Below are 22,248 nucleotides of genomic sequence, written 5' to 3'. Positions count from 1 at the left end.
CTCACAGTTGAAGTGTACCTCTGGTGCAAGTTACTGACCTCTGTCATCATTTTAAGTGGGGGAACTTGCACAATCGGTGGCTGACTAAATACTTTTTTGCCCCACTGTAAATATGTTCTTTTTAATATTTAATTGTCTGTTGCCTCTAAGATTTAACGTAGGCTTTAACCGAAGTTCACCATTCCACAGTGACGCTGCAACACAGAGATAACCATAAAATGCAGGTTAAGGAGACGATACACAGACATTTAATAGATTTTCTGTGCATGTATTTATCTTGCTATTCTCTAATTATATGTATATCTGTTGGTCTACAGACTGACCTTTGTGACAAATGCATTTTTCATCAACCGAAACATACAGTATGTGACAGGGGAGTATGTGCAGCCCTTTCTGTGACACTCAAAACTGAGCTAGCTGCTTCCTGTTTTATTGATCATCTGTCAGATCTTCACACAACTTGATAAGAATCCACCTGTGGAAAATACATTTGACTGGACATGATTTATGAGTGATTAGGTATTATGATTTATTGTGATTTGATAAGGTCCCATACTTGATAGTGCATGCCAGAAAACAAACCAAGCCTTGAAGTCCAAGGAATTGTATATAGAGTTAATAGACAGAATTGGAACCATTTCTGAAGCTCTCCACCAACATGGTCTGTATCATAGAGTGGTCAGATGGGACCCCCTCCTCAGTAAAAGACACATGATAGCCTGTTTACAGTTTGACAAAAGACAGCTGAAGGACTTGTGGACCATTAGAAACAACATTCACTGATTTGATGAAAAAAAGACTGAACTCTTTGGCTGTTAATATATTTTAGTATATATTCATATTTAAAAAATTGATACATTTGAAACAATTACAAATATTTTTCTGACTTTGTCACTATAGTGCATTGTGTGTAGAGATGAAAATGAATTTAATTCATCTTGGAATAAGACAGTACCATGACATAATGCAGAACCAGTTGAGTGTTCTGAATACCTTCCAGATGGACTGTACTCCTTTAACAAATATATGTATGTTCCATATACTGCAAAATTACAAAACAGGAATCCCATTTAATCCAGTATGTGGTGACAAACCCTTCTCTGAAGTGCAACATAACACACATAACACAAAAAACACTGCTGTATCAGTAATGAATCACCCCAAGCAAGACAATGTTCAACAGTGAAATTACAGCAGTGAAATTATTAAAATGTCTCATCGTAGAATAATAAACAAGGACCTGCACAATGAAAGTCTGCTTTTTAATTTGAAGACTAGCTAGATGGAAGCTATTGTACCTGAAAAGTATCCTTCAACTCAGAAGAGTATCTGGAGGTATGAAACTCAGTTGGTCCTTGGGTGTGAAACGAGTGCAATGAAACCTGTATCACAAGATTGTTCTTGGAAATAAATCAAAACTGAAGACAAAATCTTGTTTAGCTGGGTGAGCTGAATGTTTTAGAGTGTAGGAAAGTCAACAGTCTATTAACGACACACTAACTAGAGTTATACGAGTCATCCATCAAGTAAAGGCATACAGCAGTGGTGAAGTGGAAATTACCTCAGCACACTCTGAGGTGTTTTACCTCAGTCCTGTACTCCATTCACTGAAGAGAAGTTCAGCAGTTTCCAAAGACCTTATCCATGAACTGAAGCTTGACATTGGAGTTAAGGCCACACTGTCTGAGTAGAGTCACACTTTGACCACTGATTTCTTTCAGGGTCACTCTGCAGGAATCACTGCATGACTTGATCGGATTAAGATTAAAAGACTGATACATATGCTTCACATCATTTATTAGGAAAACAGTCATTTCATTTTCACCACAGAGAGGAATGACACATTTGCTTCTTAACTCTGAAAATAAACAGACATCAAACATTTTTGTGATTCATGACCCTGCGACAGACTGGCGATCTGTCCAGGGTGTATCCCGCCTCTCGCCCTATGACAGCTGGGATAGGCTCCAGCGCCCCCCGCGACCCTGAAAAGGATAAGCGGAAGCGAATGGATGGATATATATATATATATATATATATATATATATATATATATATATATATATATATATATATATATATATATATATATATATATATATATATATATATATATATATATATATATATAACAATGATTCATCTTAAAATTATCTTTAATACTCTTGGAATTGACAGTGAAATACATAAATTAATCCCACTACAGTATCTAAATAATACTCACCACAATACAGCATTTAAATTGAGGTCACTCTGCAGGAACACAATGAGACAGGACCAAGAACAGGAGAACATTAATTGTTACATCATATGACAAAAAGTCATACTAATCAAACAACATTAAAACTGAGTATAAGTGCATCCAGGATTTAATAATGGATTGGATTTATATAGCACTTTTCAAGGCACCCAAAGCGCTTTACAATGCCACTATTCATTCACTCTCACATTCACACACTTGCCAGTGTGTGAATGTGAGGCAAACTACAGTTGTAGTCACAGCTGCCCTGGGGCAGACTGACAGAAGCGAGGCTGCCATGTCCCGCCATCGGCTCCTCTGGCCAACACCAGTAGGCGGTAGGGTAAAGTGTCTTGCCCAAGAACACAACGACCAGGACAGAGGGCCCGGGGATCGAACCGGCGACCTTCTGAGCCATGGTCGCCCCAAATGTTTGCAATCAACTCATTGTTGTTACTATTACTGATCAGCCAGTGCTTCTTGGTGTAACCTGTTAAGATGTAGGTCCAGTAAGAAGTGAGCAGCTTGCTATTGTGAATGGGACAGAAGTAACATTTCCTGTCATATTTAGTTTTGATACAGACAAATTCACAGTTCATCTGTTTTCAAGAAGGAATTTTCCGTTTCTGAGAACATAATGGCTATAAAATATTTATTTAAATTTGCCGCATTTGCAGTTAGAAGCCATGCAGTGTCAAATCTCTATCAAAAAGCTATACACACTGTACTTAAAGAGCTGCTCTGCTCCTGTTTACTGTTTTCCACAGAAAGAGGTGGGTGTAGTTCCCATTCCAATTTGACTTGAATCCACAGACACTGAAAGGAGTTTCTAAGGTATGCAGACATGGTTAAAAAAAGATCTTGTGTTGTTTTGGACAGAAGTCCAGAAATATAGATTCTGTGGACATGTGAAACTAACAATTCAGAAACTTTTAGGACACGAGACCTTTAAATGTGCAGTTCAATGTTACCATATAAACTGCACATTTAAAGCTTTTTTCTCTAAAAAGAGGAGTAACTTTTACTTTTGTTACTGTGGATCATCACAAAGTCAGCCTTCTACACGCATCCTTATTCTCTTTCTATGTGTGATTGTTTTTTTCTGCAGACACACTGATAAACAAAAACCAAAGAAATATTTTTCCTTCATAATCCAAGTCAAGTGAACTGACCTTTTAAACTGTAGTTTGCAGTGTGGACTCTCCAGGTAATCATACAGCTGTTTCATTCCTGAGCCCTCCAGGTTGCATCCTATTAGATCCAGACGTTTCAGATAGGGGGGGTTGGACTTCAGAGCACTGAGCAGAGCAGCACAGTTGTTCTCTGACAAAGTGACGTTCTCAAATCTGAATAACAATCATGTGAATTACAGAGTGTTATTTTATTAAATTACCTTTATCTTTTGAGAAACCAAGTAAACAGCTAATTGAGATGCAGACTATTGCAAACTGTACAGAATATTGTCAAGTGCAAACATGCAAAAAAAACCCAAAAACCCCAAAACAAAACCCCACACACACACAAAGTTGGTACTCGGCAAACCCAGTCTTTTGTGTTTTTTGTATTGGTTTCTTATGTTTATATTTTGTTCAAGTAGTGTGCTTTTCTTAAATTTAAGGGTTTAGTTGAGTTTATGAGATAAAGCTAAGTCTTAATATTGTTATTTATTGCCTTAAGTTGTAGTCTAGTTTAAGTCCTTTCATGTCTCCTTAATTATGAGTCTCGTCATGTCCCCTGGTGTAAGTCTGTTCTGGTCTTCTGAGTCATGTTATGTATTTGCTGTTTGTGTGTCAAGCCTGTGTCATGTCTGCATCTCTCTGTGTTTCCTGTTTTGTTTTGTTTAGGTCTTTTGTTCAGTGTGCATTGTTTTAGTTTCACCTTCTCTGTGGTGTCATGACGTTCATTTGTGTCAGTTGTGTCCCCGTGTGTTTCCACTTCCCTTAATTACCTCCTGTGTGTATTTAGTCTATGTACAGTGGACATAATGCGGAACCAGTTCAGTGGAACCCCAAAATTAATTAGTTCCCGAGGGTCTTTCGTAAGTCAAAAATTTTCGTAAGTCGAAGCACCCATTGCGTGTTTTGAGTGATGCGATGCTGAATGATAGGCTATAGGCTAATTGCTAACTAGAACAACAATACGTCGTTCAAGTGGAACAGCGAAGCACAAGAACAGAAGCCAAGGGGTTGTCACATGATTCGGAAGGCATTGTAGGCTCAGCCAATCAGAGCCAGCGGATTTCGTTACTCTGGCATTTTGCAGTAACACGGGCAGAAATATTGCCGTCCAACGCCTTCATAACTTGAATTTTTCGTGAAACGGGGTATTCGTAAGTCGGGGTTCCACTGTATTGTTGTTAGGGTTAATGTGTTGTAGGTTGCCATTTAAAAAGCTAGAATGCTTTTGTTTGCTCCCTATGTAAACCATGCATATGAATATGTGCATGACCTCCATAAAGGAAACAAGCAGCCTTGAGAAGAACAGACTGCACTCAGTGAAGAAGCCACCTGGGTGGACAAGATAACCACAACAACCTAGGCGGGCTGCACTCACATCATATAACCACGCTTGCACAGCACACTTTGTAACCAAATATAGTAATTTGTCTTAGTTAACACTGCAACAAGCTTTATGAATATTCACTCTCTGAAGATATAAACAAGACTTGAACATGCCCCGAACACCATTGTCACACACAATAACATGACATGGGGTGGTACAACAGATGACCTGACACTGACTGGACAGAAAGACACAGACTAAATACACACAGGGGCTGATCAAAATAAAATGAAACACAAAAACACTGGGTCACCCAGAACCGTGACAGGGTTTTTAGTTGTTTCACAGTCTGGTCACTGCTTAGTCAGATATTTAGTTTTGCCCCACGGGTATCTTGCGTTGTATTTTTGTTTCTCATGTTTCAGCTCAATAAAGGCTCGCTTTTTATTCACGTTCAAATTCTGTTCCCCTGTGTCTGCATTTAGGTCCTACACTCATACTCCATATGGTCTGTCCACAGACCATGATAGTAACTATGGAATGCCAGGACTGCCATAATGAATTAATTAAATACACCATTAAATAATTAATTAAATGTGGCAATAATTAATTAAAATTGGAATTAATTAATTAATTAAATAAATAGTTATGATATATGTAATTAATTAATTATTGACACATTTAATTAATTATTTATGTATTTCACGTTTTAATTAATTATTGACACATTTAATTAATTAATTATTGACATATTTAATTAATTATTTATGTATTTCACATTTTAATTCATTATTGACACATTTCATTAATTATTTATGTATTTCACATTTTAATTCATTATTGACACATTTCATTAATTATTGACATATTTAATTAATTATTTATGTATTTCACATTTAATTAATTATTGACACATTTAATTAATTATTGACACATTTAATTAATTATTTAATGATATATTTATTTATTTCATTTTGGCAGTCCTGACGCCTGGCTCTCATCATGAAATAATTTTATCTGTCAGCCTCACCCATCAAACTCAGGGGGCGGGGTTAACGCTGATCGAGTCAAAACCATTGCTTTGGCCTGGTGGCCATTGTTTCTAGCACACAACAACCGGCATGTGGAAGCTAACAGAACTGAGCTTTGAAAAACCCTGTTTGTGTGTTACCAAATACCGTTTTAATATTTTTTTAGCCGAGAATGTAGTGGTTTAATCTTCATGTGTCTGGTCGGTTTGTCAAGATACAGCCTCTTTGCAAAAGTGTTTCGATGATTTCGGAGATGTCGTCCCAGTCTCACGGCAAAGCGTGGGATAGACCCGCTCGCCTCGCAAGCAATCCCACCGACAAAGCGCAGGCCCCGGTACACAGCTGTAGTAACCCCCGCTGACTTCTTTTACTGAGGTTATATTTATCGATGTTTTATTTCCTGATGTTCTTATGTGTCCTACGTGTTTCAGTCGCCAATTCTGAATTATAACTAACATTAAAAACATGTTTAAGGAGGAGAGAGAGCAAATAAATCTGTTTAACATCTGATCTTTGGGTTTTTGTTCAGTAATCAGCATGACCTGTGTATAAACACATAAAAGAGATAACGTTGGTGTTTCCGTCATGTAGTAACTGCTGGCTTTAACTGTACAAAGGTTGTTCGACACTATGAAACACATACAGACTTCATGATGTTCGGCTAATATTTTTATTGTGAATATTAATCATGCTGACCTCGCTCTGTACACCACGCAGCGAGGTCAGCATATCCACGATATCCTCAGCTCCATGAGTTAACACAAAGTTTCCCAGCTGACTATCTAACTGCCAACTATTCCAGTGACGTGAAAATATACAGCATAAAGAAAAGTGTAAGAGACTCAGCAACAGATTAGAATAACAGTTATACATTTAATAAATCACCAAATGAATCCAAGAAACGAGCAAACCTGTTCCGACAATTTGAATTTGTGTTCCCTCAGCTGCAGACTCGCTGCTGTTTAAATGTTTGAAAAGGAAGATTAGATATAAAAAACGTCAAACATAGACTCAGTCTGCCTTCACATTTGATATGAGGCCAGCACGTATAGTGGCCTCAGCAGGCTATTACTGAAATACACATGCTATATCATAAACTATGATATAAACAGGGAGGTCCTATTAACATGTTTAGTTTTAAAGGACACCTTCCTGCCTTTAGTCTCATTCATGAGCAGTATTCGTTTTCTTCTAACATCCAGAAGTCTGCACGATGTGTTTCATAGTTTGTAACCAGCCTTTGACAGGTAAACATAACATGACCGAAAAAGCAAAAAAAAAAAAAAAAAAAAAAAGAGAGAGAGAGAGAGAGAGAGAGAGTGTTGACATAAGAAGAGAAAATGCTCTCAATTATGGAGACAGACAAATGGTTCATTTATGTTTGATGTGTGTTTATTCCTCCCTAAATATCGTCGGTGAAGTTTGCCATGCACGTCAGATTTTCCTGCGCATTTTTATACCTCTGCCAACAGAGAGAGAAAAAAAATCACATTCTAACAGACAGCTGGTGCTTAGAATACAGTTGAATAATTATTAAAAAACAGATGATATTTAGATGATAGTTCAGTCTAACACATGTGCCAGTGAACCATTAAACGTCTGTGAAACTATGCAGTTATGAAACGTAACTTTAACCTCAGCCAAACCGATTTGCTCAGTTGTAAATAAAACAGCGAAGTAAACGTGACCCGACAGACAGAACCTGAGTGAATGAAGTCCAGCGTTTAACCACTGAGAGCTAAAACTCAGCTGAGGTTTGAAAGCTGTGTGCTGGTGATTGGACATCAGCCGCTGATAAAGCTGTTCGCCTATAAAGTGCTCTGTAAGGAAACAAGCTCCAGCAGCTCTGCGCTCGGGGAAAATACTATATTTACTTATCTTGTGCAGAAAAATGCGCTGACATTGCGTTATATTGAGCACCGGCTGCCCAGTTAAACTGTGACTATCACCAGGTAACTAGGCATGTTTCTTGAATTAGCAGCAGGTGTTAAACAGCTGACAGATGAGGAGGAGGATGCATGCAGGTAAACTGAGGGTCTGCTGAGCTGATCGCTGGTTTCGTGAGAAAAATGTCAGCTCGTTCTTTATGTTACAGAAGCACAGAGACACAAGACCAGGCGGAAAGAGACGATCGTTCGGTGAAAATGAGAATCTGCGAATGCAACATGTGGAACACGGAGAGTGGAATATGTAAACAAACCGGTTAACGTAACCCCCTCGGTGCACTCTGCATGCTAATTGTTAGCAGAGCTAGTGAAATCTCTGAAAACATCTGAGCACTTTTGCAAGCATGTTCTATGTTGACAACCTGACCAGACATACGTCGCGACATTCGCGGCTAAAACACTGTTAAAAGTGTAGCTGGTGACAGAAAAACGGGGTATTTTAAAACTACACCACCACCATTGCTGCCTGTGATTTGATCTGCATTCTGGGATAACTGGCTGCCCCAAGTCTACACAAGCAATCGATTATCTAGGATCGACCTGTTTTGACTTACTTTGCACGGCAACCAATCAAATGTTAGAGAAGCTGCATGGGCAGCGTTAACCCCGCCCCCTGAGTTTGATGGGTGAGGCTGACAGATAAAATTATTTCATGACGAGAGCCAGGCGCCAGGACTGCCAAAATGAAATAAATAAATATATCATTAAATAATTAATTAAATGTGTCAATAATTAATTAAATGTGTCAATAATTAATTAAAATGTGAAATACATAAATAATTAATTAAATGTGTCAATAATTAATTAATTAAATGTGTCAATAATTAATTAATTACATGTGTCATAACTATTTATTTAATTAATTAATTCCAATTTTAATTAATTATTGCCACATTTAATTAATTATTTAATGGTGTATTTAATTAATTCATTATGGCAGTCCTGGCGTTCCATAGAGCCACACCAAAAGGACAAATACAGCTGCATCTAAAGGACAAAGGTCACTCTCACTCAAACTCACTTTCAAGGACACCAGTTGTGACATTATGGACAGAGAAGACAGATGGTTTGAGAGAGGAGTGAAAGCAGCCATTTACGTCCTCTGTGGATGACCATCATTAAACAGGTGGTGTCTTACGAAACCAACCATTAAGAACCTATTTGGGCTCCGTCTAAAACCTCAAACAAAAGTTTAGCACGTGTGTGTTTACGTGTAAGCTAGAGATTGTAACATTTATTTTTAGCAAATATAAACTTTACTTGCATGATGATTTTACTTCAGCTGTAAAAGCATTTATTTATTTTGACAGAAAAGATTTTATCCTAAAGTTTTGGACACAGTCTGTCTTTATTTGTATCTTAATTAAAAAATAAAAATGTAGACATTGACAGCTCTTCTTAAACCTACAGAACCCATCATACAACTGGTACACATGGATTAGAACTAAATAATGCTTTTAGAATTTGTTTATTTCATTGTTTATTTTTATCTTTAAAATGTCAGCATGTGAACAAGGTCTGACTATTAGTCGGCTGCTCTAAACTCTGGTGTTTGTCGCACCCACATTATCCCCCTAATATTTCCAGCTGTCATGGTTACTGGTACAATACTGGGCTGAAGATTTTTAGATTCCTGTAATTGTGTGTATGATTTCCCAATATTATACGTGCTGGATTTGAAGGAATCAATTAAAATATATCTTGTTCATTTAAACAGTTCCCACAATCACCCACTAAAATAGAGGTCCTGGATGAATAAAGTTAAGGTATACTATTGGAACCACAAAATAAATAAAAAAAATAAAGTTGGATCGGTGCCTCTGCATCATCTGTCTAACAACACAGCAGCTGAGTTATAAGGACATAACTTCACAGTTCAAAAGACCTTCAGAAATAACAACAGATTCAGTTAACTGACCTGAGTGTCTCCAGTCTGCAGTTTGGATGCCCCAGACTAGCAAACAGTGCCTCTGCTGGATCCCGCAGCTTGATTGAACTCAGCTGCAGCGCTCTCAGATTGGAGTTGTTGCACATCAGAGCTGAGGTCACAGTTTTACAGTGATTCTCTGAGAGCCAAACATCGTGAAGTCTGTGTTGACATATGTGTTAGAAAATATGTTATTATGAAGAAGACACATTATATTTACTTCATACACTTAATGAAAAACAACTGGACACTTTGTCTTGACATCAGTGTTTCAATTGATCTGAATGTTTGACATGAAACATTATTTATTCCCAGTCTCTGTCAGACCCACCGATTTTTAATCTTTCTGTAGATTTAATATGCAAGCCAAGGAGAGAAAAGAGGGACAGTTTTCAGGAATAAGCATGGCATAAATTATTTATCATAAGTCTGGTTTTACTTCACAACCTAAAACCTGGTAAATAGTTTGAAGTTTGCACTTTTGGCACAATTTGAATGGAGACTCGGCAAGGCTGCATCATGCTGCTACATTGTCTTCCATCTGTCGTGTGATTTGGATGTGCAGATGCATTCGTCGACTATTACGTGTTAGTCTCTTTTGCATATGATCAGTGGTTTATGGCCGCTCGTAGTGATGTTGTCAAGATTTATTAAATAGATAATGTTTTTGCATAAGATAAAAGGTCTATATATCTATGACTTTACTCAGATTTCACAGAGTGTATATTTGTTACTAATTTGATTTGAATTATTTTGGATGAGGATAAAGTGTAAGATAATGGGGAGTTTCAGTTTTTACTTTACAATTTTGTTTAGTGTAATATTTACAGTTAAGTTGTATTTTCTTTCCTTATTTCGTTTTTACGTTCTGTTCCTTTAGTAATTGTGCACAGGGGGAGTAGTCACAATCGGCACTGTGGACTAACGGGGCTTTAACTAGCTGTGGAGTCAAACAGTTTTCTTACCATGTTTGGCAGTGTGCAGAACATTCAGACATATGACAATATGAGAGCATGTGGGTGGGAATGGATGTTTGTATCTGTGTGTGCCTATTTGTCTGTCTGCTGTCCATTTGTAAGCTGCCATTTCACTCGTAGTCTAAATAGGCAGCTGGTCTTATTACCTGTTTTATTTTATGACAGACGCAGCTCTTAAGACGCTTCTTTTATCCTGACATTATTGGAAGTTACAGTTGATTAGGACCTACCCAGTTCTTATGTGCCAAATGTAAATAGTCCAATGTATACTGTTTGTGGATGATTGTAAACTGTTTGTGAGCAATGGAAGAATATTTTCGTTTATTGGTTACAAATATAATACCACGTGTACAGCCTGACTACCAGCTAGTGTTTCCGCAGCAATAGTTGTCACTGACTTTTGTATTTGTACTGCTGAAATCAAATCACTATGACAACATTCAGTGTTATCCCATCCTTTTCACATGTGGCCACAATGGCTGCTTCAACTGAAGCTATAGACATGCAAAAAATTAACTAACCAGAAAATTATTGAGTAAAAAATAGTTTTTTATGGGATTTAAGTAGCTTTAAAAGACACTCTTAAACTGACATTTAATGTTTCTAATAAATAAATAAATAAAATAAATAACAGGAACAGTGTAAAAAGAATCATGAAAATATTATAGTAAGAATCATTTAAAGAACTAAACTATAAATCTACTCTAATTTATATTATTAATCACATCTGGACTCACCGAGCCTTTCTGCAGTTCCTCACAGCTGCAACAAGTCTCTGTCGTCCCTCCTGTGATGTGTTGTATTTCATCAGATCCAGTACATCCAAAACCTCTTCTGACATCTGCAGCATATATGCCAGAGCTGAGCACTGAATTCCAGAGAGTTTCTTCACAGATTTGTTCTCTGACTTCAGGAAGTCTTGGATCTCCCGATGTACCGAAAGGTCATTCATCTCCATTAGACAGTGGAAGATGTTGAGGCTTCTGTCAGGACACTTATCATAAGTTTTAATCTCCTTCAGGTTGTTGATGACTCTCTGGACGATTTGTGGACTGCTCTTTGTCTGACCCAGCAGACCACCTAAGAGTCTCTGGTTGGACTTCAGAGTGAGGCCATGAAGGAAGCGAACAAACAGTTCCAGGTAGCCGCTGTCACTTAGGAAAGATTTCTCCATGGCATTGCTCAAAAGATCTTCCAGAGATGAGATGTCTTTGCTAAGGAAGTCCTGCAGCACCTCTGTCTTCCTGTTGGTGTAACAGTGGAACATGTAGACTGCAGCCAGAAACTCCTGAATGCTCAGATGAACAAAGCAGTAAACTGGTTTCTGGAAGATCACAGATTCTTCTTTGAAGATCTCTGTACAAATTCCTGAGTACACCAAGACCTCTGTGACGTCCAGACCACACTGCTCCAAGTCTTCTTGGTAGAAAACGATATTTTCTTTCTCCAGATGTTCAAATGCTAGCTCCCCCAACTTCAGAAGAGCTTCCCTGTCAGCATTGGTAAGCTTCTGTACACCTGTCCCATGCCCTTCAGAGTATTTGTGCTTTTTCTTCTTTATCTGAACCAGCAGGAAGTGTGAGTACATGTCAGTCAGGGTCTTGGGCAGCTCTGCTCTCTCCTCTGTAGTCAACATGTGCTCCAGAATTGTAGCAGTGATCCAGCAGAAGACTGGGATCCCACACATAATGTAAAGGCTCCTGGATGTTTTCAAGTGGGAGATAATTCTGCTGGAGAATGCTTCATCTCTGAATCTTCTCCTGAAGTACTCCTCCTTCTGAGAGTCAGTGAAGCCTCGCACTTCTGTTACCCTGTCAACACATTTAGGAGGAATCTGACTGGCTGCTGCGGGTCGGGAAGTTATCCAGATGAGAGCAGAGGGAAGCAGATTCCCCTCGATGAGATTTGTCAGCAGCTCACTGATGGTTGACTTCTGTGTGACATCAGACAAAAGCTTCCTTTTTGTGAAATCCAACAAAAGTCTGCTTTCATCCAGGCCATCAAAGATGAACAAAAGATTACACACAGTGAGCGTCTCTGCTGTGACGCTCTGTAATGTTGGATAGAAATCATGGATCAGCTCCAGGAGACTGTACTGCTCATCTCTGACCAAGTTCAGCTCTCTGAATGAAAGCAGAACCACCGCACTGATGTGTTGGTTTTCTAAGCCCTCTGCCCAGTCCAGAGTGAACTTCTGCACCAAGAAGGTTTTTCCAATGCCAGCAACACCATATGTCAGAACCACTCTGATGGGTCTCTGTTGGTCAGGCAAGGCTTTAAAGATGTCCTGGCAGCTGATTGGTGTTTCAAGGAGGATATTCTTCTTGGAAGCGCTCTCCACTTGCCTCACCTCATGTTGGAAGCAAAATTCTTTATTCTGTCCCTCAGTGATGTAGAGCTCAGTGTAAATCATTCTGAGGAGGGCTCCACATCCTGTTTTATTAGTTTCCTCAGTCACATGTTCATATCTTGTTCTCAGACTGAGCTTTAGTGCATCTGAAATTTTCTGCAGATGAGCATCTGTTGACAGAAATTAAAACCAAAAACCCATAAAACTAGAGAGCAAGAAAACTGGTTAATGTGTCAATAGCATAATAAGAAGTGCAGTTTTTCCAAAAAAAAAAAAAAAAAAAATCAGTCCATCAGCAGAAAGGTGTTAAGTCTTTCTTTTTCAACAGCTGCTCTTACTGGTTGTCTGCAGACCAGGTCTGGTTCTGGATCTTTCTCCACATTGGGGACAGGAGGACTTTCTTGATGAATCCTTCAAGACATTCTGACACAAAGGACAGCAGGACAGTGGCTCCCCAACCAGTGCCACATCTCTGTGAATACCAAAATAAATTCAGAATATACCCAAGTTTACATACCTTCTGGAAACTTTGTTTCAAAGACAGAAACACGTAATGAAATAGGACATGTCAGTGCTCATGTCTATAGCTAATAAATTGTGAATGACCCAGAAACATTTGCTTGGAATGCATTAACACATAGGCAAATATAGTTAGACTTCATAAAAAAAGTTCTTTCTGCTGACAACTGACTATCAGCTCAGTTTTGGACAAACAGTCTATTAAAATGGTAAATGGCCTGAATTTGTATAATGCTTTACTCAGTCCCTAAGGACCCCAAAGCACTTTACACTACATTCAGTTATTCACCCACACAATGGCAAGCTATTGTAGCCACAGCTGCCCTGGGGCGCACTGACAGAGGCGAGGCTGCCGGACACTGGCGCCACCGGGCCCTCTGACCACCACCAGTAGGCAAACATGGGGTTAGTATCTTGCCCAAAGATATTTGGCATGCAGGAGACAGCCTGGGATCAAACCACCGACCTTCTGATTAGTGGCTGACCTGCTCTGCCACCTCAGCTATAGCCACCCCATATTACTTCATGTTTATGGCCTAGGTTCGTCATTTTAAATCGATTTTAAAAAGAGCCTGCTTGGGGAAAAACAAAAAGACAAAACAAAAAAGATTATCAAAGCCTTTCTCAAAAAGACTAGAAAAAAGCTGGCATGTTAAAAAAAAGTTCACCCAAATAATTCCCTGTTTTTGGAAGACAGAATTTACCCAGAGCTATATAGCAGTCATTTAATTCATTTTGATTTCTAATCTAAAAAATAACCTACTCTGGAGTTGGTTAAATATCATTTAGTGACTCCACTCTGACAAAACCCCTTTGAAACAATATCAAAGCCTGCAAGAAAGAAAATCATCATCAGCTCACTTTACAACAGAATCAGTCTCCTACTGTGTGACTGAGGGTCCAGGTTCATGACTGAAGACTGGACGATAATCTCTGGACTTGTGACTGTTCATGGATATAGCGCTGGATCCTGGAAATAATTTTTATCCTTAAATAATTGTAACCAAGGAATTGGCAGTCTTGCTACGAATGTGTTCACATTACTAGTGATGTGCGGATCGATCCTGAAATATCGATTCCTCCGATACCAGTCATTTATGTTCTAGGATCGATTCTCACATTAAAATATCAATATTTTTAATAATTGAGGGTTAATTTGTAGTTTATCATTAACAGCAACACAGTGGAAAGAAACTATAACATTCGGATTGTCTACATTCAAAGGAACTACTTCCTCTTCCACCTTTCATAGTCATGTGCGAAATACGGCTGTATAAATGTCTCGCAGCGCCTTGGCGTGCGCACTCACAACAATGGCTGAGCCTAATTGTGCGGACGTATTTTACCTCCACAAACAGCTGAGACGTGGTTTGAGATACATGTGGCAAAAACGTGCTCCAAGAGTGAGGTGTTGTGGCTATACTTTCCCAACCTTGAGACCTCAGAATTAGGGAGACAATCAAAAGGGCACATTTTACAGTGTTTATTTATCGGATAAAATACGTTAAATGTCACCGTTATTATTGGCCGACCTGGAAACAGCGGGAGTGTCCAAATTCAGAGGCTGCTTCCACCTGAGGACCCGCCCTTCGCGGTCTAAAGAAAGCCGGGTAGGACGTCATGAGTTCCCTCGGTGGAGTGAAACTCAGCTGTCTGCTCCTTGCTCTCTAAAACATAACCGGGCGCTGGCGTAAACTCTCGACCGTCTCACACTTTCTTTAATTAGTTTTCTGTTTGACGTTTATTCAGCTGTGTGAAAACCCCGGAGGAACCCACCCGAGGGATTAATAAAGTTAAATTTAATTTAAACATTTAAAAGCCAAACCGATTTACTCACGAACAAACAAAACACTGAAAAGGCCAAACAATTAACATTTTTAAATTATCAAAGTGACTTATATATCATGTTTAACCCGAGTAGTGAAAGCCTGCGGGGGTTTGAAGACGATGTGTCGATCGGCTCAGATATTTGAAGTTTACACAGCTACATTCTCACCTGAAAACATGTTAAAAGTTGGGTTTTTTTGCGACCCAGAAAGAGAAATAAGAGTGATATTAAAACTAAGCAGCTGCCACCATTGTTGGAAACTGGAATTGGATCGGCCGCGCTATGAATTCTGCAATATGGTTTTTCAATTTTGTTGTCCAGGTGGAAATTCGGGAGAATGGTGGCTCCGGGATTCTCCCGGAAAAATCGGGAGGGTTGGCATGTTTGGTTGTGGCAACATCACTAACCTTGTCAAACACCTCAGAGTAAATCATATCACAGAATATGAGGCGCGTATGTTGAGACGAATCGCGTCTCTCACGGAGTTCTTTAGTGCTGCAGGCAGGCAACGTGTTCAAATAGCGCACAACTTCAGTTTTTTTTATTTCTATATGATGAACAAGTAATCTGATGTCCTGTAATCATTATGACGCTATAATTTGAGATACAATAAATAAAATACGTTTTTTTGTATAAAGTATCGGTATCGGATCAGTATCGTCGATACCACCCTGAAAAGTACTTGGTATCGGATCGGAAAGGAAATCAGTGGTATCGCACATCACTACACATTACAGGTGTGTGGTTGGGAGCATCTAACCAATTAAGATCATGGTTGAATGCACTGATAGGAGAGCAGTAGGTAACATCCTAAGACCCAAGCTCTTCCACAGCATGCATTTTAAATTTCTCTGTGATATTTGTGCTGATTGGGACCCGCTGAATGTAAAAACAAAGAATCTAAATAACTCAAAATGTGATGTCCACATATGTGGATGCCAGGTCCTAGGAGGTTAAAGATAAAACTACAAAACTTAATGGATAAACAATATAAATATGTTAAAAAATCATACAAACTGAAAGAAACACACAATTGTTGCTCATATATGAGACTTTCCAGACTTTTCCAGATGAATTTCCAATGAATTCCTCCAAAAGCAGTCATTTCACACCTTGATATTTAATTTTAAATAAAACCTGTCGCTAAAGTGGTTGAGAAAATTCCAGTGACCCCACCCCACGAACCCATTTGAATTAATACCCAAGACTGCAAAAAGCAAAATCATCTTCAGTTCAGTTTACAACAAAAGGAACCTCTTACTTTGTGCCTGAGGATCCAGGATCATGACTGAAGACTGGAGGATAATCTCGAGAATTGTCACTGTTCATGGACATGGATCCTGTAAACTCTGCTCTGTGTTTGAGCTGCTGATGTCTGGAAACACAAATATAGAATGAAGCCAAGATTGTTCTTCTACTTGGTGGCCATTAAGCAGCTTATCCCTCTGTCAGACTCATGAAGCTGAAGCCCTGGATGTTCTCAAAGCCACTGGAACCATGGTCATCCTTTTAACACGACTCTTGAATCTATAGTTAACATTTTCAGTTTTGTTTAGGTTTTTATGTTACATATCCAAGTTATTTTTCATTCACCTACATTCACTAATTCAAACACTGGTAAAAAGGATAATGAGTCACACAAAGCTAGTTAATTGAGTCTCTTAATTAAAGGTCTAGCTATGAGCATGTTCCTTTGTAAGGTGTAGCATCTAACCAAATCAAAATCATACATAAAGTAGAAGAGCAGCTATATTACAAATGAAAATAAAACTACAAAACTTCATGGGGAAAAATGTAAAGAGATTAAGCACATATTACAGAGAGACAGCAACACAGCTAAAAATATAACTGTGTGAGTTTTTCAAGTGCTTTGATCAAAATGACTGGAGAAGAGCTAAAATGTCAATAAAGCCTAAAATAATAATAATAATAATAATAATAATAATAATAATAATAATAATAATAATAATAATAAAAATAATAATAATAATAATAATAATAATAAAATCTAGTCAAGTTGCTTAATTGTAATTTCAACCATGTGTTACAGTACACAGTGAAACAAGACAGTGTTCCTACAAGACCCATGGTGCTACACATAACAGAAAATCAACACAGGACTGCAAAACACAGGGCAACACCAGACAGAGGTGAATGATACAGACTCAAGACAGTGAAACAGAAAAGTGCAACATTGAGAGTGGGTTGTGCAAAAGACAAAAAGTGGTGTTGTATAAGTAAAACAGAAACAGTCTCTTACTTTGTGCCTGAGGATCCAGGATCATGACTGAAGACTGGAGGATAATCTCGAGAATTGTCGCTGTTCATGGACATACGGCTGATGTCTGGAAACTCTGCTCTGTGTTTGTGCCGCTGATGTCTGGAAGCACAAACACAGAATGAAACACACATTGTTCTTCTACTTCTATGTTCCTGTTGTTGGCCATTAAGCTGGTGCTCTGTCAGTGTCAGACTCATGAGGCTGAAGCCCTGGATGTTCTCAAAACCACTGTACTTTCTGTAGGGGAAGCTGGCACCATGGTCATCCTTTTTAAGCCACTTTTGAATCCTTAGTTAATATTTTTGAGTTTGTTTTTTGTTTATTTCTTTCTGTTACATATCAAAGTCATTTTCCTTTCATCTGGATTAACTAATCCTGGCAACGGGAATCGGGATAATAAGTCACACAAAGGTAGTTAATTAACTCGCTATTTTAACACAGGGTTAGCTACGCGCATGTTGACGTGAAAGGTGTTTAGTTGGCATCATCTAACTAATCATCATGGATAAGTATACTGTTAAAAGAGCAGTTATTTTAAAAATGAAAGAGAAAATTAAAAGGTCAAACACATACAGAGAGACAGCAAACCAGCTGCTTTGTGAGAGGTTGTTCGACAAAAGTAATTAAGTCAAGACAGATGGGGTTGGTGCGTGTGTGCGCTGCTCTGCTGGATTCTTTGTAGCACCGGGCACACAGCCCAGAACTTGTCTTAGCGAGAAAAACCTTTAGCTGCTTGATTAGGATGACTAAGCGTAATTTAGATGATTGGGATTTCATTGTTTCTGATTGGAATACAGCTTTCAAGAACTCGGGTCTTTTCCTATTGAGTTACATTTACACAGAGACAGGTGTTTCATGGCCAAAGCATGCCCATTTCTCTCCTCCAATGTCTCTCCTTTCAAAGATGAGACCATAGGCAGATTCAAGTGATTTGTTTTTGTGACTATTGTTTGTTGATTCTATTGCTTTGCTCTGGCTGAATACAGTGGCTTGAAAAAGTATTTGGCCCCCTTGAACTTTCCCACATTTTGTCACATTACAGCCACAAACATGAATCAATGTTATTGGAATTCCACGTGAAAGACCAACACAAAGTGGTGTACATGTGAGAAGTGGAACGAAAATCATACATGATTCCAAACATTTTTTACAAATGTTTTTTTACAAAATTTACAAAGTGGGGTGTGTGTAATTATTCAGCCCCCTGAGTCAATACTTTGTAGAACCACCTTTTGCTGCAATTGCAGCTGCCAGTCTTTTAGGGTATGTCTCTACCAGCTTTGCACATCTGGAGACTGAAATTCTTCTTAAATAATATTAAAGACTGCAAAAAACAAAATCATATTTGCTCAATTTACAACAGAATCAGTCACTTACTTTGTGAATGAGGGTCCAGGTTCATGACTGAAGACTGGAGGATAATCTCGAGAATTGTCACTGTTCATGGACATGGATCCTGTAAACTCTGCTCTGTGTTTGAGCTGCTGATGTCTGGAAACACAAATATAGAATGAAGCCCAGATTGTTCTTCTACTTGGTGGCCATTAAGCAGCTTATCCCTCTGTCAGACTCATGAAGCTGAAGCCCTGGATGTTCTCAAAGCCACTGGAACCATGGTCATCCTTTTAACACGACTCTTGAATCTATAGTTAACATTTTCAGTTTTGTTTAGGTTTTTATGTTACATATCCAAGTTATTTTTCATTCATCTGCATTCACTAATTCAAACACTGGTAAAAAGGATAATGAGTCACACAAAGCTAGTTAATTGAGTCTCTTAATTAAAGGTCTAGCTATGAGCATGTTCCTTTGTAAGGTGTAGCATCTAACCAAATCAAAATCATACATAAAGTAGAAGAGCAGCTATATTACAAATGAAAATAAAACTACAAAACTTCATGGGGAAAAATGTAAAGAGATTAAGCACATATTACAGAGAGACAGCAACACAGCTAAAAATATAACTGTGTGAGTTTTTCAAGTGCTTTGATCAAAATGACTGGAGAAGAGCTAAAATGTCAATAAAGCCTAAAATAATAATAATAATAATAATAATAATAATAATAATAATAAAATCTAGTCAAGTTGCTTAATTGTAATTTCAACCATGTGTTACAGTACACAGTGAAACAAGACAGTGTTCCTACAAGACCCATGGTGCTACACATAACAGAAAATCAACACAGGACTGCAAAACACAGGGCAACACCAGACAGAGGTGAATGATACAGACTCAAGACAGTTAAACAGAAAAGTGCAACATTGAGAGTGGGTTGTGCAAAAGACAAAAAGTGGTGTTGTATAAGTAAAACAGAAACAGTCTCTTACTTTGTGCCTGAGGATCCAGGATCATGACTGAAGACTGGAGGATAATCTCGAGAATTGTCGCTGTTCATGGACATACTGCTGATGTCTGGAAACTCTGCTCTTTCCTCAGCTAAGCTTTTCATCTTTAGGCAGTCTGGCAGAACAACAACAACTGTGAGTGCAGGTTGAAAATCCTGACAAACATATTTATAGAAACCTGTGACTTGCAGAACAGGAAATACAACACACATATGACACCTAAATACAAACACACACACACACATAATAAACCTATTCGACCCGCCACCTAATGAATGAACAGATCCTTGTTCTCTCTTAAAAACCACAGAAAGACTGCTGACAGGAAGATGTGACCATGAAGAAAGATTTGATGTTATCCATCATGCTTCTTTCTGGATTAAGTCACAAACTTGAGCACCAAAACTAACCAAAACAACATTCACAGTTTTTGTTCTAACTTGCGAAACATTCATGTCATGTTTTCCAGTCAGGAACTAATTTTCTGATTATTCTAAAAAACACATAAATGCACAGTAACACTCACCGTGTTTTTGTCCTCCTGTTTGTTTTTAATCCTTTGTTTCCGCCTCACCTTATGAGAGCAGTCCCTCCCCTCTCCACAGGAAGTTGAATGACTACATTCACTCACACTGCTGTGTGAGACACAGATTGGCTTTTTGAAGAGATTTATATTTGCATAAATGCCACCAGCATAGAGTCACTCACCCAGAGTGCTCAGATTACGAACTAAAACGACTTTAAACAACTAAAAATATGTCTTCAGATATTTTTAAACAAGCTCATTTTTTAAAAAATGTACTTATTTCAATTTGAACATGCATACAAATGATATTAGTCTCAGCAGTAGCTTTCACTGTGTCATGTGCCGATTTAGGGTTTGCTCCACCCACAGGTCAAAGGTCGAACCTTCATCTACTCCTCATTTTGCTAAACGCTGAGATGTTGGTGTCACATAACAAGTCAATAAATGAAAACAATAATAATTAAAGGACAGTGTAATCACCAAAAAATTGGTTTCTTGCCCAAGAGCAACAACGTGCCATTGTGGGATATACTTTCAGCAGGGAAATGATATTCAGCACCCCTGTCATTTCAGCATTACTTTTTAGATAGTTATTTAATGTATTTATGTATTTTCTGTAACCATTATCACTCCGGTGGAAACACTTTGGGAAGCTGTGCCTCCTCTGGTTTTCTCCGTGGACCTCCGACACTGCCGTTAAGTTGGACTTTTGGTACAACATTGTTACCTTTTTCTCTACTTCACCTCCACCTGAACTTGTTACTTTATATAGAAATGCAGCATCTTACATCATCATTGTTACTGTATGCAAACAGTGTCCAGCTTTACTTTAGCCAGTTTTACTAACGTACTTTTTTACTTCAGAAAATCAGCCTCCCAGAGAGGCTGATTTTATAGCTGATTTCTTTACGCACTAATTTTCTACTATAGTTTACAACATAGCATTTGAATAAAGGTAATTCAGTTCATTATATGACAAATTGTGTATTCGATGATATCATCTATCTCTGGATTTTTCTATTTGTTTGGCTTTTTTTATAAGATCATATGTTTAAAAATAGAAATGATTTAAAAACACTTTTTTTCATCATTTTGTTTTGAGAAAATTAAGGTTTTGTTTGTTTATTTTAGTCTTGAATCGCAGGTCGTCTTCACGAATGTTTCCCATGCACCTTTTCACATTCAAGATCAAAATCAGTGACAATGAACATTAGGTCAGACGTCACTTTGATGCTGCCCTCACAAACAGGGCCGTCATTTATTGATTCATTTCCAACTTTTGTCTCATGTTTGCTTTTGTGTTTCATAATCTCAGAGTTGGCTGAGGAAGAATTCAATGTGCCACAAATGTACTGACAGTAAATGTGTCTGTGTGTTAATGGAATGCAGTTCAGCAGCTTTGGGGTGACTTTGTTTCTCATGAACTCCGGATGTGAACTGACATGTTCTGTCATTTCTTAAATAGTAAAGTAACAGCAACGGTTTGTGTGATTTCAACAGTTTTATTGTGTTTAGCATTTAAATCAAAATGGGATTTAAATTTATGTTACTTATGTTATGTTACTTAGTTTCTACAGCATTTTAGCTGTAGAAACTAAGTAACATAAATTAATATATACATAATAACAGTAAAACAACAGATTAAGTGAACAGAACTTGAATAAATAAGAAACACAGGAAGCATAAAAGGGTGTTGTCATCAATTTTATATAATCATTTTTTTTGGTGCTCTCAATAAAATGCTGCTGATCCGGTTCCAGAACAAACACAACAAAC

At 38.1% G+C, this 22,248-nt stretch overlaps 1 protein-coding gene across 1 annotated transcript; it reads right to left on the bottom strand.

The window, feature by feature from the left end:
• Positions 1 to 1,960: 1,960 nt before the first annotated feature.
• LOC113010338 (NLR family CARD domain-containing protein 3-like) lies at positions 1,961 to 20,536 on the bottom strand. Its single transcript, XM_026149380.1, has 11 exons — positions 20,473 to 20,536; positions 19,929 to 20,061; positions 18,978 to 19,091; positions 17,580 to 17,699; positions 16,581 to 16,694; positions 13,311 to 13,444; positions 11,360 to 13,142; positions 9,637 to 9,807; positions 3,412 to 3,585; positions 2,225 to 2,253; positions 1,961 to 1,985 (listed from the first exon to the last, which is right to left on the bottom strand). The coding sequence occupies exons 2-10, from the start codon at positions 20,048 to 20,050 to the stop codon at positions 2,238 to 2,240; spliced, it is 2,748 nt and encodes a 915-aa protein (XP_026005165.1). The 5' UTR covers positions 20,051 to 20,061; positions 20,473 to 20,536; the 3' UTR covers positions 1,961 to 1,985; positions 2,225 to 2,237.
• Positions 20,537 to 22,248: the final 1,712 nt, after the last annotated feature.

Source organism: Astatotilapia calliptera, chromosome 3 (genome assembly GCF_900246225.1).
Source record: "Astatotilapia calliptera chromosome 3, fAstCal1.2, whole genome shotgun sequence".
Lineage (NCBI taxonomy): Eukaryota > Metazoa > Chordata > Actinopteri > Cichliformes > Cichlidae > Astatotilapia > Astatotilapia calliptera.
Note: the sequence above shows the minus strand (reverse complement) of the source record. Positions and strands in the feature narration are given on the sequence as shown.